Below are 14459 nucleotides of genomic sequence, written 5' to 3'. Positions count from 1 at the left end.
CTTAACTATGACTGCTCCCCCCAAAAAAAATCTCATAAAGGTAATCCTTTTGTATCACACTTAGAACAACACCATTCTTGGGTATTTAAAAATGCTTTTCATACTGATAGCCATCTATTCCTGCCTGGCTATAAAGAATAGCCAATATTCTTAGAGCCCAAATTTAGTCTTCTTTAGCTTTTCTGAAATTCTTTCTTAGCTATAACCTTTATAGCTTCAGTATCTCCCTGACTTAGAAACTAGCCGCTTGGTTACTAATGCGAAGAAAGATCCAGTAGTTGCAAGTATTTGTCTAAATCAGTATTTCTTAAATTTAGGCCTATGAATCCACAAAGCCATGTCCTTAGGCTCTAAAAGTCCTCTTCAAGAAGTTTTAAATTGTATTTTCTTTTTAATGAAAATCTGGAAAATCTGTATTTTCATTTTAATGAAATCTGGAGGAGATTGTCTAGATGATTTAAATAGTCACTTTATAACCAAGTGCAGCCTTGGGGTTTTAGTACTCACTTGTGCATTAAATTTATGATTGTACTGGCGCCAAGCAGTCAGTACTTCTTTAATTGTTAAGAGGCTAATGAGATCAGAACAAGGGTTCACTTAACAGGTAAATGATGCATTCTACCTAAGAGAAAACTGAATAACAATTTGTTATACTGTATAAATAAAAGTTTTATGGTGACTCTACAGATAAATTGGTCATCAAACACTACGTAGGAACACAGGCATGACAAACTCAACAGTATTCATGGTGTAAGCAGTGAGCTGACTTTGGCAAAAATACATCATCTAGCACATTAATGTTGTTAATTTGAACATTACTGGTTTCAGAGTTATATTTGCATTTTCTGAATCAATCTTTTTTAGTTTTATGATTGTGTATATGAGTTAACAAGAGTAAAGAGTTTTAACTGGGTTTATGTTTCTACATTTTAAAATACTCAGTATAATAAAAATAATTTAAGTCAGCAACCAGAGATCTACAAGAATTATCTTCCTCTAGAAAAGTTCCATATATTATTTAAGGTTGAGAAACACTGATCTAATTGACTCATTTTGTACATATACTATGTTCTTTGTCAAAACAAGTTTTGTCCTTTAAAAGTTCAAATTGCTTCTGCTAATAAAATTAAGTGAAATCAGCTGAAAAAAATCATATCACTATGATACATGACATAAGGATCAAGATGACACTGGGGAAGTTCAAAGGAAGAAAATAAACCAACAATCCACTTGAGGGAAGCAATTTTTTTTTTTGAGACGGAGTCTCGCTCTGTCACCCAGGCTGGAGTGCAGACACATAATCTCAGCTCACTGAAAGCTCTGCCTCTCGGGTTCAAGAGATTCTCCTGCCTCAGCCTCCCGAGTAGCTTGGATTACAGGGGTGCACCACCATGCCCAGCTAAATTTTGTATTTTTAGTAGAGACGGGGTTTCACCATGTTGGCCAGGCTGGTCTTGAACTCCTTGACCTCAAGTGATCTGCCTGTCTCAGCCTCCCAAAGAGATGGGATTACAGACGTGAGCCACCACGCCCAGCTGACAGTCTTATTATATAAAAAAAAAATCAGAGAAAGGAAGAAATACCAAACACATTTTCCAAGACTGTTATGGTTACTGGCTTGAAAATGGAAATCACAGACAGACATTAATCATCTTGACCTCACAGTAGTTCAGAGAACATAAGAACTGACATGAATTAGAAGTTAAGTTTGTTTCAAACTTAATTTTAAATAGGCTATCTAGAGAAGACCATAGAGAATGTATTATCTGTTAAAAATAGTTGTTCTTTCCTGTTACTTTGTGTTTTGGTAAAAATAGGTTTACTGATATGAAGGTGTGTGTATATTCACTATTTTGTGTTTGTTTGTTTGTTGTTTTTTTTTTTTGAGACAGGGTCTTGCTCTGTTGCTCAGGCAGGAATGTAGTGGTGTGATAACTGCTCATGGCAGCCTCAAACTCCTGGCCTCAAGTGATCCTCCTGACTCAGCCTCCCAAGTAGCTGGGACTACAGGCACGTGCCACCATGCCTGGCTAATTTTTAAATTTTTAGCCGTGATGACATCTTGCTATGTTGCACAGGCTAGTCTCAAACTCCTAGCTTCAGGCAATCCTCCTGCTTTGGTCTCCCAAAGTGCTGGGACTACAGGTATGAGCCACCATCCCTGGCTGCATTTTTCTTTATTAAAAATATTTTTTGGCCAGGCACGGTGGCTCACGCCTGTAATCCCAGCACTTTGGGAGGCCGAGGTGGATGGATCACAAGGTCAAGAGATCGAAACCATCCTGGCCAACATGGTGAAACCCCGTTTCTACTAAAAATACAAAAATTAGCTGGGTGTGGTGGCACGCGCCTGAAGTCCCAGCTACTCGGGAGGCTGAGGTAGGGGAATCACTTGAGCCCGGGAGGCAGAGCTTGCAGTGAGCTAAGATCACGCCACTGCACTCCAGCCTGGTGACATAGCTTACATTAAAACAGTTTTAAGGCAGAAGCAGAGCCATTGCATCCTGGGCTCCTTTACCATTTGGGAATGAGACTGCTGAAGAGCAAGATAAGGAAGGATACAATGATCCTCTAAATCTGAGCCTTATACTCTCAATTTTCGGTTGTTCTTTTAAATGTTATATAATAGTCTCAAAATGTTTGTGAGACAAGGTAGGGTATAAAGAATCAACATTATTCATACTCAAGAGAAAAATATCACTCACCCATTGGCCAGTTGTCATATACATGCTTTGCAATGTCAGAAGCAGAATCGTTAGGAGAAAACAGGAACTCTTTTGTTTTTCCGCTTACCAAAATGAGGCGCAAATTTATCTGAAAGAAGACAATGATCATTTTAACATAAATCTAAAAATTTTTTAAGTAAAAAAGAAGACTCAAAGGTTTTTTGTTTCAATCACATCCTAAATTATTACCAATGCCATATTGTGGTTTTTATTTAATAAATTCTATAAAACTTTTTTAAAAAGAATGGGAATTTGATATTTGATTTTATTTCCTATTATTTAAAGGGTGTGTGTGTGTGTGTGTGTGTGTGTGTGTGTCAGACATATTTGCCATAATAAATGAACACAGGAAAACCAAAATTCATTATGCTTTTAATCACTCCAACAATGTTCAGAATTGAACTTTTGCAAGTTATCACTATTATTATAGAATATACATTTTCACCCAAAAATTAATAAAAATGTTGGCACTGCAGATCTTGTCACTAAACAGAAAAAAATTTAGTTGATATTCTACTTCTTAAAAAATATAAAGAAAATAAACTATATATAAGTTTTTATCCTATGAAAATTATTAAAACCTAGACAAATTAACAATAAACTATATATGTTTTTTTGAGACAGAGTCCCTGCTCTGTCACCCAGGCTGGAGTGTGGTGGCACAATCTTGGCTCACTGCAACCTCTGTCTCCCAAGCTCAATCCATTCTCCTGCCTCAGCCTCCCAAGTAGCTGGGATTACAGGTGCCCACCACCACGCCCAGCTAATTTTTGTGTTTTTAGTAGAGATGAGGTTTCACTATGTTGGCCAGGCTGGTCTTGAACTCCTGACCTCAAGTGATCCGCCCACCTTAGCCTCTCAAACTGCTGGGATTACAGGTGTGAGCCACCGTGCCCAGCCAAGAAACTTTAATTTTAAAGAACTTTATCATGGTTAAAGAAGGAATCAATAATAGTAGCTCTTTTAGTCCCAACTGCATGACCATATATTTTTTAGGGGGAGTAAGGTAGGACACATGGGACAAAGGATATAAATTCACCCTCAGTGATAACCCTAAGGGGGATAACAGAATTAAAGTGTTTGAGATCTACTGGCTTCACATTTCCAAGTCAATATATATTTGCTTATACCATTGTTAATGTATTTCCCAAATGTTTAATTTTTATCTGTTGTAATTAATTTAATGTTATTTTTAAAAAACACCGTATCTATGTATTTCCCTGTAAGTCACAGAAATACAAGTGTTGTTTCTATTACTCCTGGCCTTTGTTAAAAGAGTAAGTAAGATCCAACTAAAAGTTGGGTCTAGTCCAGAGCTGTGCCCTGGGATAAGGCAATCTAGCCTAGTTTCTTTATATATAAAGAACAGAGAACCTCATTGTACCAGTTTGAATTGTGCCAGGTCCCAGGTTATCCAAGCTCTCCTTTTTAGTGACTAGTTTTTCTTTCTTATTAAAAATACCAGAAAATCTTTAAGATGTCAGAGTCTACAATGAATAAATTGGTGCCTATTACAGCAGTCACTGATTTACTATCTTTACTACCACCATGGCCAATGTCACTCCCAGCACCTCACCAATTTGAAAATTTATTATTTGAAAATTTTGTTGAAAGTTATAAAATATCTCCCCTATAAAAATGCATGTACACAATTCTGGATTCAATGTAATGCAAATGAATTTCATATTAGATGGAGTAGAAGTAGATTTCATATTAGAACCTGTATTCTACCTACATATTTCAATTAAAAGTTCTTTAGAAGATAAAAGAAAATAATCTACATTCCAGGTGAAAAGCCTTTTCAATATGCCCAATAAGAATTTCTTGCTGCTGGCCGGGCGCAGTGGCTCACGCTTGTAATCCCAGCACTCTGGGAGGCCGAGGCGGGCGGATCACGAGGTCAGGAGATCGAGACCACGGTGAAACTCCGTCTCTACTAAAAATACAAAAAAATTAGCCGGGCGTAGTGGCGGGCACCTGTAGTCCCAGCTACTCGGAGAGGCTGAGGCAGGAGAATGGCGTGAACCCGGGAGGCGGAGCTTGCAGTGAGCCAAGATTGCGCCACTGCACTCCAGCCTGGGCGACAGAGCAAGACTCCGTCTCAAAAAAAAAAAAAAAAAAGAATTTCTTGCTGCTTTTCCTAATTAGAATGAAATTATACCAAATAGCTGAATACAGGAAGAGATCTAATAAAAACATGTTGCTGTAAAGAAGTGATCCAAAAACTTTGAGTTCCACTCGAACAAGTTCAAGAAGTAGTCTGCAAGAATGATTACACTCTAAGGAATTACCACCTTATTTATTTCCTATAGCAAATCAGTAATAAGCAATTCTTCAAGCAAGGAACCTAACATCTATGCAACACAATATGAATTTTAGTCCTCACAGATACATTACTACTCATGGCTTTCTCTTAATGTAGGAATAACAAATACATATTACCCTATGAACTTATATGGAATATTTAAGGTTCTTCAGTCATTAATGTCCAAGAAATTCTGTCCCTAATAGTTCAGCCACTTGTGTTTAACTAGAAAAAATATAATTAAATTCAAGCTTCCTAATTAACAGTTATGCAAATTATGTGAACTAAATACTTCTTAAAATTTTTTAAGCTTAAAATTAATTTCCATTGGGCTTTTACTCAAATTATAATATTTAAAAATGATGAAAGGAAATAGATTCAGTTTTTAGGATCTGTAAAGGTGACACCAAAGCCTACTTTTGATTTTCCCTGATGTCTATCAGTATGGAAATGGGAAAATAAGTGATAGTATATCCTTACCATGGAAATCCATGCAGCTGTTAAACGACATGAGACAAAGACCTGTATGATCTGACATGAAAAGAGAGCCACAATATATTAAGTGAGAGAAAGCAGCCAGGTATAAAACAGTATTGTGGGAACAAAAGAACAAATGCCTATTTGCTATGGACTGACTTGCATCTCCCCAAAATCTCTCTATTGAAGTCTTAACTCCCAAAGTGACTGTGTCTGGAGGATAGGGTAATTAAGATTAAAGCGAGATCATAAGGGTGGGGTCCTCATCTGTACAACAGCGGCCTTCTAAGGAGAGAAAGAGCTCGGCTCCTGTGCTCTCTCCCTCTCTTCCTGCCCTCCAGGTGGGGACAGCAAGAAGGCAATGGTATTTTGCCTGTCTACTGTATTTTGCTGTGGCAGCCTAAGTTGAATAATACACACAAAGAAAAACATAAACCGGGTGTGGTGGCTCACGCCTGTAATCCCAGCACTTTGGGAGGCCGAGGCGGGCGGATCACAAGGTCAGGAGATTGAGACCATCCTGGCTAACACAGTGAAACCCCATCTCTACTAAAAACACAAAAAATTAGCCGGGCATGGTGGTGGGCGCCTGTAGTCCCAGCTACTCGGGAGGCTGAGGCAGGAGAATGGCGTGAACCCGGGAGGCAGAGCTTGCAGTGAGCCGAGATTGTGCCACTGTACTCCAGCCTGGGCGACAGAGAAAAAAAAAAAATATAATATATATATATAAATATAGAAAATAAGAAGATTTCCTTTAAAAGAAGTTTTGATTGAGAAGGTTGACCAAAAAAAAAATCAACAAAAACTAAAAACTAAATTACTTGGATCTAAAAACATCTTGTTTATTCAACTTTCATGTTATAAATTCCTTTGCTGTGCTTTAACAGGCTAGAAAATATAGAATATTCATGGGTTGCTAAACAAGTAACTTGTTTACTAATAAGGTTGAGAAAAGGTGTACCTAAGATTACATTTACCTATCCTACCTAACCTATATTTCTATCTTCAATGATACATTTTTCTACTTTGTTTTCCTGTCATTCCATATAAAGAGATCAGGACTCTCTTGCCGCCAAAATGTTTTATTACAGCAACTTGGTTTCTTGCCTCTCTGGTACAGCAGTTTATAAGCTTATAACTTTGAATTAAATAAAAGTGCTAGCCAAGCGCGGTGGCTCAAGCCTGTAATACCAGCACTTCGCGAGGCTGAGGCAGGTGGATCACCTGAGGTCAGGAGTTCGAGACCAGCCTGGCCAACCTGGTGAAACCCGGTCTCTAATAAATACAAAATATTAGCCGAGCATGGTGGTGCACACTTGTAATCCCAGCTACTTGGGAGGCTGAGGCAGGAGAATCACTTGAACCCCAGAGGCTGAGGTTGCAGTGATCCGAGATCATACCACTACACTCCAGCCTGGGCAACAAGAGCGAAACTCCGCCTCAAAATAAATAAATAAATAGTGCTTCTGACAGTTTAAAACCCTAGAATACAAAGCAAAACTCTGTTTATATTTCAATAGTATGGGTGTGTATATCTCAAACATATATATGTACAAACTAAAGTCTTGAAGGATATGTACCAAATATAACAGTACTTATTTCATCTTTAGTTTCTTCTTTGTGTATTCCTGCATTTTCTAATTTTTACATTAAGTCTGTATTACTTTTAAAATACAGTAACATTTAATTCAAAGAGTACTCAATCATTTCATGATATTCCTAATAAACTATTAATATTTTAAAAAGTTAAAGCTATCAAGTACTGTACTGGTATGGGCTCTCAAAGAAATATAAATGATTTTCTTAAGTATATCAATTGTAAGCATGTCAATTGTAATAAATACCGCTCTGGTGGGGGAATGCTGATAATAGGGGAGGCCGTGTATTCATGGGGGAAAAATGTAAATGGAAAATCTCTGCCACCTTCTCAATTTTGCTGTGAACCTAGAACTGCTCTAAAAAATAAAGTTGGCCAGGTGCAGTGGCTCATGGCTGTAATCTCAGCACTTTGGGAGACGGAAGCAAGAGCATAGCTTGAGGCCAGGAGTTTGAGACCAGCCTGGGCAACAAATTGCGACCCTGTCTCTACAAAAAATTAAAAAAAAAAAAGAAAAAGCCAGGTGTGGTGGCACATGCCTATAGTACTAGCTACTCTGGAGGCTGAGGAAGGAGGATTGCTTGCACCCGGAGTTTGAGGCTGTAGGGATACAGTGCAATGATCATGCCATTGCACTCCAGCCTGGGTGACAGAATGAGACCCCATCTCTAAAATAAAAATAAATCAACAAAGCCTACTTTTTATAGAAAACATTAAGCACAGAAATATAGAAATACAACATTTAAAAATGAAGTTATAAGATATTCATGGATCCTTTGAAGACTATTCATTGAACCTAAGACCTTCTGTTCTAGATGTCTGGCTGAAGAAATTATCTTTGAACATTCCCAATCTCTCTCTTTTTTCCTCTCACAAGCTTTTAAGCTTTCAAGCTTGTGAGAGGAAAACCAAACCAAAACAAAACAAGACAAAACAAGACACACATACCGTACTCCATAAATTTAACTGGGTTCGTGCCACAAAATTCTCAGCATTTCCTAATTTAAAACTAACACACATCACAGTTGCCAATAAACTGATATTACACTTTCATATTTCAAAAATCAGTGGTCTAAAGAGTTCATATTTATCTAGATATTCAGAATGTTGGAAACTCATAGCCTCTAAATAGTTTGAACCAAATTTAAAAAATATTATTTTAATGTTTATAGGTGGCTATGAATCTTCGGTTTGACACAGACCCTACTACTCCCTCCTTACTCCCCCTGGCCTGCTTCAGACACTCAGGAAACTGCCTAGTTCCAGAAAACATTTGAGTTTGTTAACTCACAGTAGAGTGTGAAAGTAGTTTGGAAGTATAAAATGAGAACAAAAAGCAGGGTAAGATTTTAAAATCTTCTACTCAGAGGAAACCTAATCACCCTTCTGGGTGGGGAAGGGGGAGAAAATGACAACTGCAACAGTAACTGTGTAAATACATAAGTCTAAAAATTTATCAAGTCTTATAGCAAAACTGCTTCAGGAAAGAAGCTTATGTCCAAAATTGAAAACAGCAGCAATAAACCCACAACACTGCACTGTTGAGTAAAGTAACTCTTGCCTGAAACATCCAGTGCCCGGATCAGTGTTTGGCACATAGTAGGTGCTCAGCCAGTAACTGTTGACTAATATTTCACTTTTTTCAGTTTCAAGATGCAAGTGAAAGTGCAGACTAGAAAGGTCAGAGCTGATTCAAACCTAGGCTTCAGCGTTCTGGCATTGTATTGAATGAGTGGCATAGTATGTAGAACAGGACTGGATAATAATTGTTTCTTGGTAGTGCTGTGGTCACGCAGATAGTTCAAATGCGTGAACACCTCAATCTTTAATTTGTTTTGGGCTCTGGATCTTTAATGTCAGCAACATGCCACAGTTAACATAAACGCTATTATTTAGTAAGGTATTCTGAAAAGTAAAATTAATTCTAAGTTACCATATTAACATATATATTTGGGCCTACTTTTCAAATGGACTAGGTTAATAGATATAGACAATTAACAGATTGGTCTTAACTTGGGCCTATGCTTATATCTATGAGACAAGCTTGCTACTACACTAGAGCCATGAATCTGCCTCAGTATGCTTGTCAAGTATACCTTAGGACTGTAAGAAAGATGGAGAAAAACACTGGATTCCCATAATTTCCTTTAGAAGAAATCTTTAAAGCAATCACACAGATAAACAACTGGATACCCGGGCTGGTTATTAGTTAATTGTTCCTATGCTATAATAAGAATCTTCCAGGGCTTATTCAGATAAATAATGTTAATTGTAGCTCCTCTCAGTAAATGTATGACAATTTCTATAAATGTGAGCTTGTTTCCTTTAAAATATTAAGTACTTATTATTTAAATATTTATTAGTGAAAGACCTTTTTACTTCTTTGAAGCCAAGCTAAGTCTAAGTATAAAATACATTTAAAAACCTCTGCTTGTAGGGTAATGGGATCCTTGACACATCAACAATGGGTTAAAAATAAGACTTATTTACAGCTTAAAATGTAATATACTTTGTGTACATACCTGTCTAAAAGAAAACTGGATAAGGACTCTGACTTGGTATGAGAGCTATTATGTAGTAAAGTTCCTAAGAGATGGCATTTAGATCATTCAAACGAATTATATATTTTTTATATTTACTTTTGAGGCAAAACAAATCAAACAAGACTATTAGTGAGGCAGAACTACCACGATAATTTCCTGTAAGGCCAATGGATACAACAAGAACTCTTCAATGCATGTAATTTCAAGTTAGGACCATTTTTAGTCAAACTGCCATTTCTGTTTGTTAGTATCAATTTGGGGAAATTACATATAGAACTTAGTTTATAAAATAATACGTTTTTAGTTGGTCAGGATGGAAAAAAATGAGGGGAAAGAAAGAGGGAGGATGGAAGATGGAACTGACTAGAATGGTCTTTGGATATAAAATATAATTATGGTGATGGACCATGCCCTTTAAAAAGACTGTTTTCTACCAAAAGACAAATACGTTGATCAGAAAAAGAATTCCCACTTCTCCTCTGAGAATCTCTTAAGAATAAAATGAGTATTGGGATACTCTACTTCACATGCCAGTCTTCCTTAGGGAAAACCATCAACAGAAGCACCCTTTGCCTTTCTACTGCTCATTGCTGCCTTCTTTGCTAAATGGCAACAACAAGCAGGTAGCCAGTGGGAAAGGTATTAGACCCTTTTTGCAAATCTTTGGAAAAAAAAAACAACAAAAAAACAACTCCCAACTTATATCAACGGAGTTATGCTTAAAAGGTAATATACTATATGATTCCACTTATACAATATTCTTGAAATGACAAAATTATAGAGATGGAGAATGGCCAGGCTGGAAGGGGAGACAGGAAGGGTTACTTTGCCTATAAAAGGGTAGCACAAAGAATCCTTGTGATGGAACTGTCCTGTATCTTGGCTGTGGTAGTTGGTACAGGAATCTATCTGTGATAAAACTGCATAGAACTAAATACATACACACATGCACGCACACACACACACATAAATGCATATAAAACTGGACAAATATTAATAAAGTCTGTGAATTTTATCATTACCAATTTCTTTTGAGATGGAGTCTCACTCTGTCACCCAGGCTGGAGTGCAGTGGTGGGATCTCGGCTCGCCGCAACCTCCGGCTCCCGGGTTCAGGCAATTCTTCTGCCTCAGCTTCCCGAGTAGCTGGGACTACAGGAGCACGCCACCGCGCCCGGCTAATTTTTGTATTTTTAGTAGAGACGGGGTTTCACCATACTGACCAGGCTAGTCTCGCACTCCTGACCTCAGGTGATCCGCCTGCCTTAGCCTCCCAAAGTGCTAGAATTACAGGTGTGAGCCTCCATGCCTGGCCTATCATTATCAATTTCTTGTTGTGATACTGCACTGTGATTATGTAAGATGTTACCATTAGGGAAAACTGGGTGAACAGTGTTTGGGATTTCTCTGTATTATTTCTGAAAACTGCATGGTTAATTTATAATTGTCTTAAAAAGATTTTTTTTTAAGTGCTCAACTTTTTATAATTTGGTATTTATGTCGGTCTCTGGTTATTTTTCTTACTTACATTTGAAAATGAATAGTTTTTTAAAAATAACATCATATTAAAACAGCTACTTGATCTAGAAAAAAGATATAAACCTATCAGTGACTTATTTTAATATGCAAATTTTAAAATAAACATTTTCTAGAGTTATGAATTTATAAAGGGCATATTTTGAATTTTTGCTAACTGTACTGTAAAAGAAACAAAGAATAAGGAAGTGATATATTCATTTTCCTATGTAAGACTGATTTAAAATAAAAATTATTCAAACAATTGCAGTGCTAAAATATGGTAATTACATATTTCATAAACTTTCTTTTATTCATTTTCTCAAACATTTTCTAAAACAGACACTGCTTGGTACCTGGATTGCAAAAGGTTAGTATGAAACTCCTTGAGGATCTCATAACCTTGAAGCTATGAGAGACATACAAACAGACAACTATGGGAGGGAGGGATAGTTGGGATATGTAATTGTTAAGTGCTTGATAAATATTTGCTAGACGAATTTTAAAAGTAATAAAAAGGAAGCAGCTGAGGGTCTGAGAGTCCTCAGTAGGGTGTGGAACAGTGAGTTATAAAAAGTAAAAATAATAGCTTGCCATTTGTTGAGTGGTGTAGTATATTTCAGGTACCGCACTTGGTTATTCTACCTAGCCCATCTCTGAAAAAGGTATTACTCTCCCATTCTAGAGTTGTGGGACAGAATTTAGCAGATAAGCTGAGATTTGAGCCCAGGTGCATCTGAGCCCACAGCACCTAGCTACCATATCACTCTACTAAAGACCAACTGACCCAGCAACTCCATACCATGGTCCCTATATGGGCCTGCTTACTCTCCAGCATCATCTCCACCACTCTTCCCTTCACTAGGCTCCAACCACAGGGGTCTTTCAGTCAAAACTGCTAATTTCTTACTTGCCCCAAGGCCTTTACACAGGTTTTTCCTTCTGCCTAGAATGCTTTGCACTCCTCACCCTCTACCCCAATTCGCACATTCTAGCTTACAGATGTCTGAGAGGGAATGGCATTAATAAATCCTTTGGCCATCTAATCATCCTGGATGAAATAATGACCCATTTTTTGAAAAAAAAAAAAAAGTAGAAAAAGAATTTCAAAAAAGAACTGGAGAAGTCAAGAAAGGATTTCTCTCCCCCACTGAAATGGGGCAGCAATCATATTTGCGAAGAAGTAATTTAAGCCATCTGTGAAAACAGATTTTAACCTATAATACATCTGAATTCCTAACTATGAATTTACTTGTATTCAGTAGACTAAGCCATGAAGTTGTAAACTAGGGTACATTTAGATTTGCTAAATGGATGGAAGAAGCTACGAGATCTTTTTCTATATTCTGTTTAGCATTTAGTATGGTGTAGATCCTAATATTTATTAAATGTTAATATTAAATTCTTATAGGTAGAACACTCAGTGAGATTCCTGTTTTTACTTGTGGAAACATTTACCTACCCTATGAGGTAGATAAGAGAGGTCAGAGAGTCCTCTAGCTTAAGTTCCCAAATAAAACTTTTACAACATCTCATTTACTTGGAATGTGAACTTGCAGAACATTTTAACTCATTTTAAAATGTAGGTGGAAAACTACATTCCAAAGCAACATTTAATAATTTTTGAATTATAGAAACCATTCAACTACTTATTAGCTAAAATATTTTTGGGAGAATACTCAACATGAACAAAAAGCTGTTGGGGCTATAGAGATGGATGAACAGTAATAGTTAATTAGCCTCCTTGCTTTCTATGTAAACTGTTTTTTTTTTCTTCATCAGTGAAGAAACAAAGAAAACTTTGGGTTCTTATAAATACATTTCGGAATCAAAGTATAAAACTCACAATTCATAAAGCATTTAGTGCCCAGCACATAAGTCCCTAATAGTTAGATATTATCACAAATTATCATCATCATTATATCCATCATCAGTTTAGTAAATCACATAATGCTAACTATACAATGCTCTTTCCTTTAGTACTTTAAAATGTACATTTACTTTCAGTTTGGGAAACTTTGATAAAATTAAAATTCCATGAGAAGACAGTATGTTTTATTGAGAATTCTTGCAAATTATTCTTAAAATTACTTTTTTTGCAAGTTCAAAATCCTGTAAGCTTACAGAACATATTGATTCTGAAATTAAACTATGGTCTGTATCACTTTAAAACCTGACTGTAGGATATCCCTTGCATCTAGGATACAAGGTAACAGCTTTAACCCGATTTCAATGTGCAATGGTAGCCCTCTAGTTTTCTATACATACTATTAACTTAAATAACAAATTTGAATGAATTCAGAAGTACTTTCTGTAGGGCACTGGACTGATTTCTAGAGAAATCTTTGTTTTGGGGAGTATCTTTAGGTCACATGGCTCAATAAATTAAGAACAACTGTTCAGTACAATTGTTTCTGTCACCCAAACGCTGAAGATATTAAACTAAGAACGGAGAAAGGGAAATGGTAAAGGCAAAGCACTAGAGAGGACAGCAGGGAGGGAAAGAGTAGTATATATTCATGATACAGTTTCATATATTTCAGGAAGATGACAACTCTATTTCCTCTGTCCACCTCCCATTAGTGGGGGCATGATGGTGGAAGTTTTTTGGATAAGATAGCCTGAAATTAACCAGTATTTATTGAAGATCAACTAGGCACCAGTTTTCTTTTGAATAGTTCTAGCGCAAGGCACATTTCCAGAACCTACTATATAGTACTTTCTCTTCTCTCTAACCATCTAGTTACTCCAATAAATCCAGATATGATACAGGATAAATCTTTTATGTCTACACTTATTTGTCTTAGCTTTACCATTATTTGAGCCTTCCACAATATCCCCTTTGAGATGTCTGCTCCTTTGTTGTGTCAGTTCCTAGATTCCCTCTCTCCTACTTATTCTAGGCTATTATCAAATTCTCAGTACTACTTTAAATTCTATGCCTTTCACAATATTCCTCAATCATTCAACACAGAACAATTTTTAAAACTAGGAGTCTCAGAATTCATCCAGTTCATAGATAAGGAAAAGACCAGGATAGAGATGCCCTGAGAGGCTGGCTAGAACCTGGGTTTTCTTCCTCCTAGGTCAGGGCTTGTTCCAGCATATTTCGATGCCACCCCAAAACACCCTCTCAAGACTCCTCCTATTTCTTTCTAAATATTCGATTTCTATCTTATTCAAATAGCCTCTCCAGAAAAGCTTGTTTTCTCTTAGGATTTACACAACTTTTGAGACAAAATACTCCTTAATTAATCTGCTATATACTAACTGAAAACTAGTCCTGCATTTCTCTG

The 14459-nt window shown here is 36.8% G+C and overlaps 1 protein-coding gene across 1 annotated transcript in view; it reads right to left on the bottom strand.

The window, feature by feature from the left end:
* Positions 1-14459, bottom strand: part of UBL3 (ubiquitin like 3) — an 85599-nt gene that overhangs the window by 9166 nt on the left and 61974 nt on the right. The window contains exon 2 of the mRNA XM_032150554.2: positions 2706-2814. Within this exon, the coding sequence (XP_032006445.1) occupies positions 2706-2814 (109 nt within the window). The remainder of the gene's footprint in view (positions 1-2705; positions 2815-14459) is intronic.

The sequence above is a fragment of the Hylobates moloch genome, unplaced genomic scaffold (genome assembly GCF_009828535.3).
Source record: "Hylobates moloch isolate HMO894 unplaced genomic scaffold, HMol_V3 SCAFFOLD_4, whole genome shotgun sequence".
Taxonomy (NCBI): domain Eukaryota; kingdom Metazoa; phylum Chordata; class Mammalia; order Primates; family Hylobatidae; genus Hylobates; species Hylobates moloch.
Note: the sequence above shows the minus strand (reverse complement) of the source record. Positions and strands in the feature narration are given on the sequence as shown.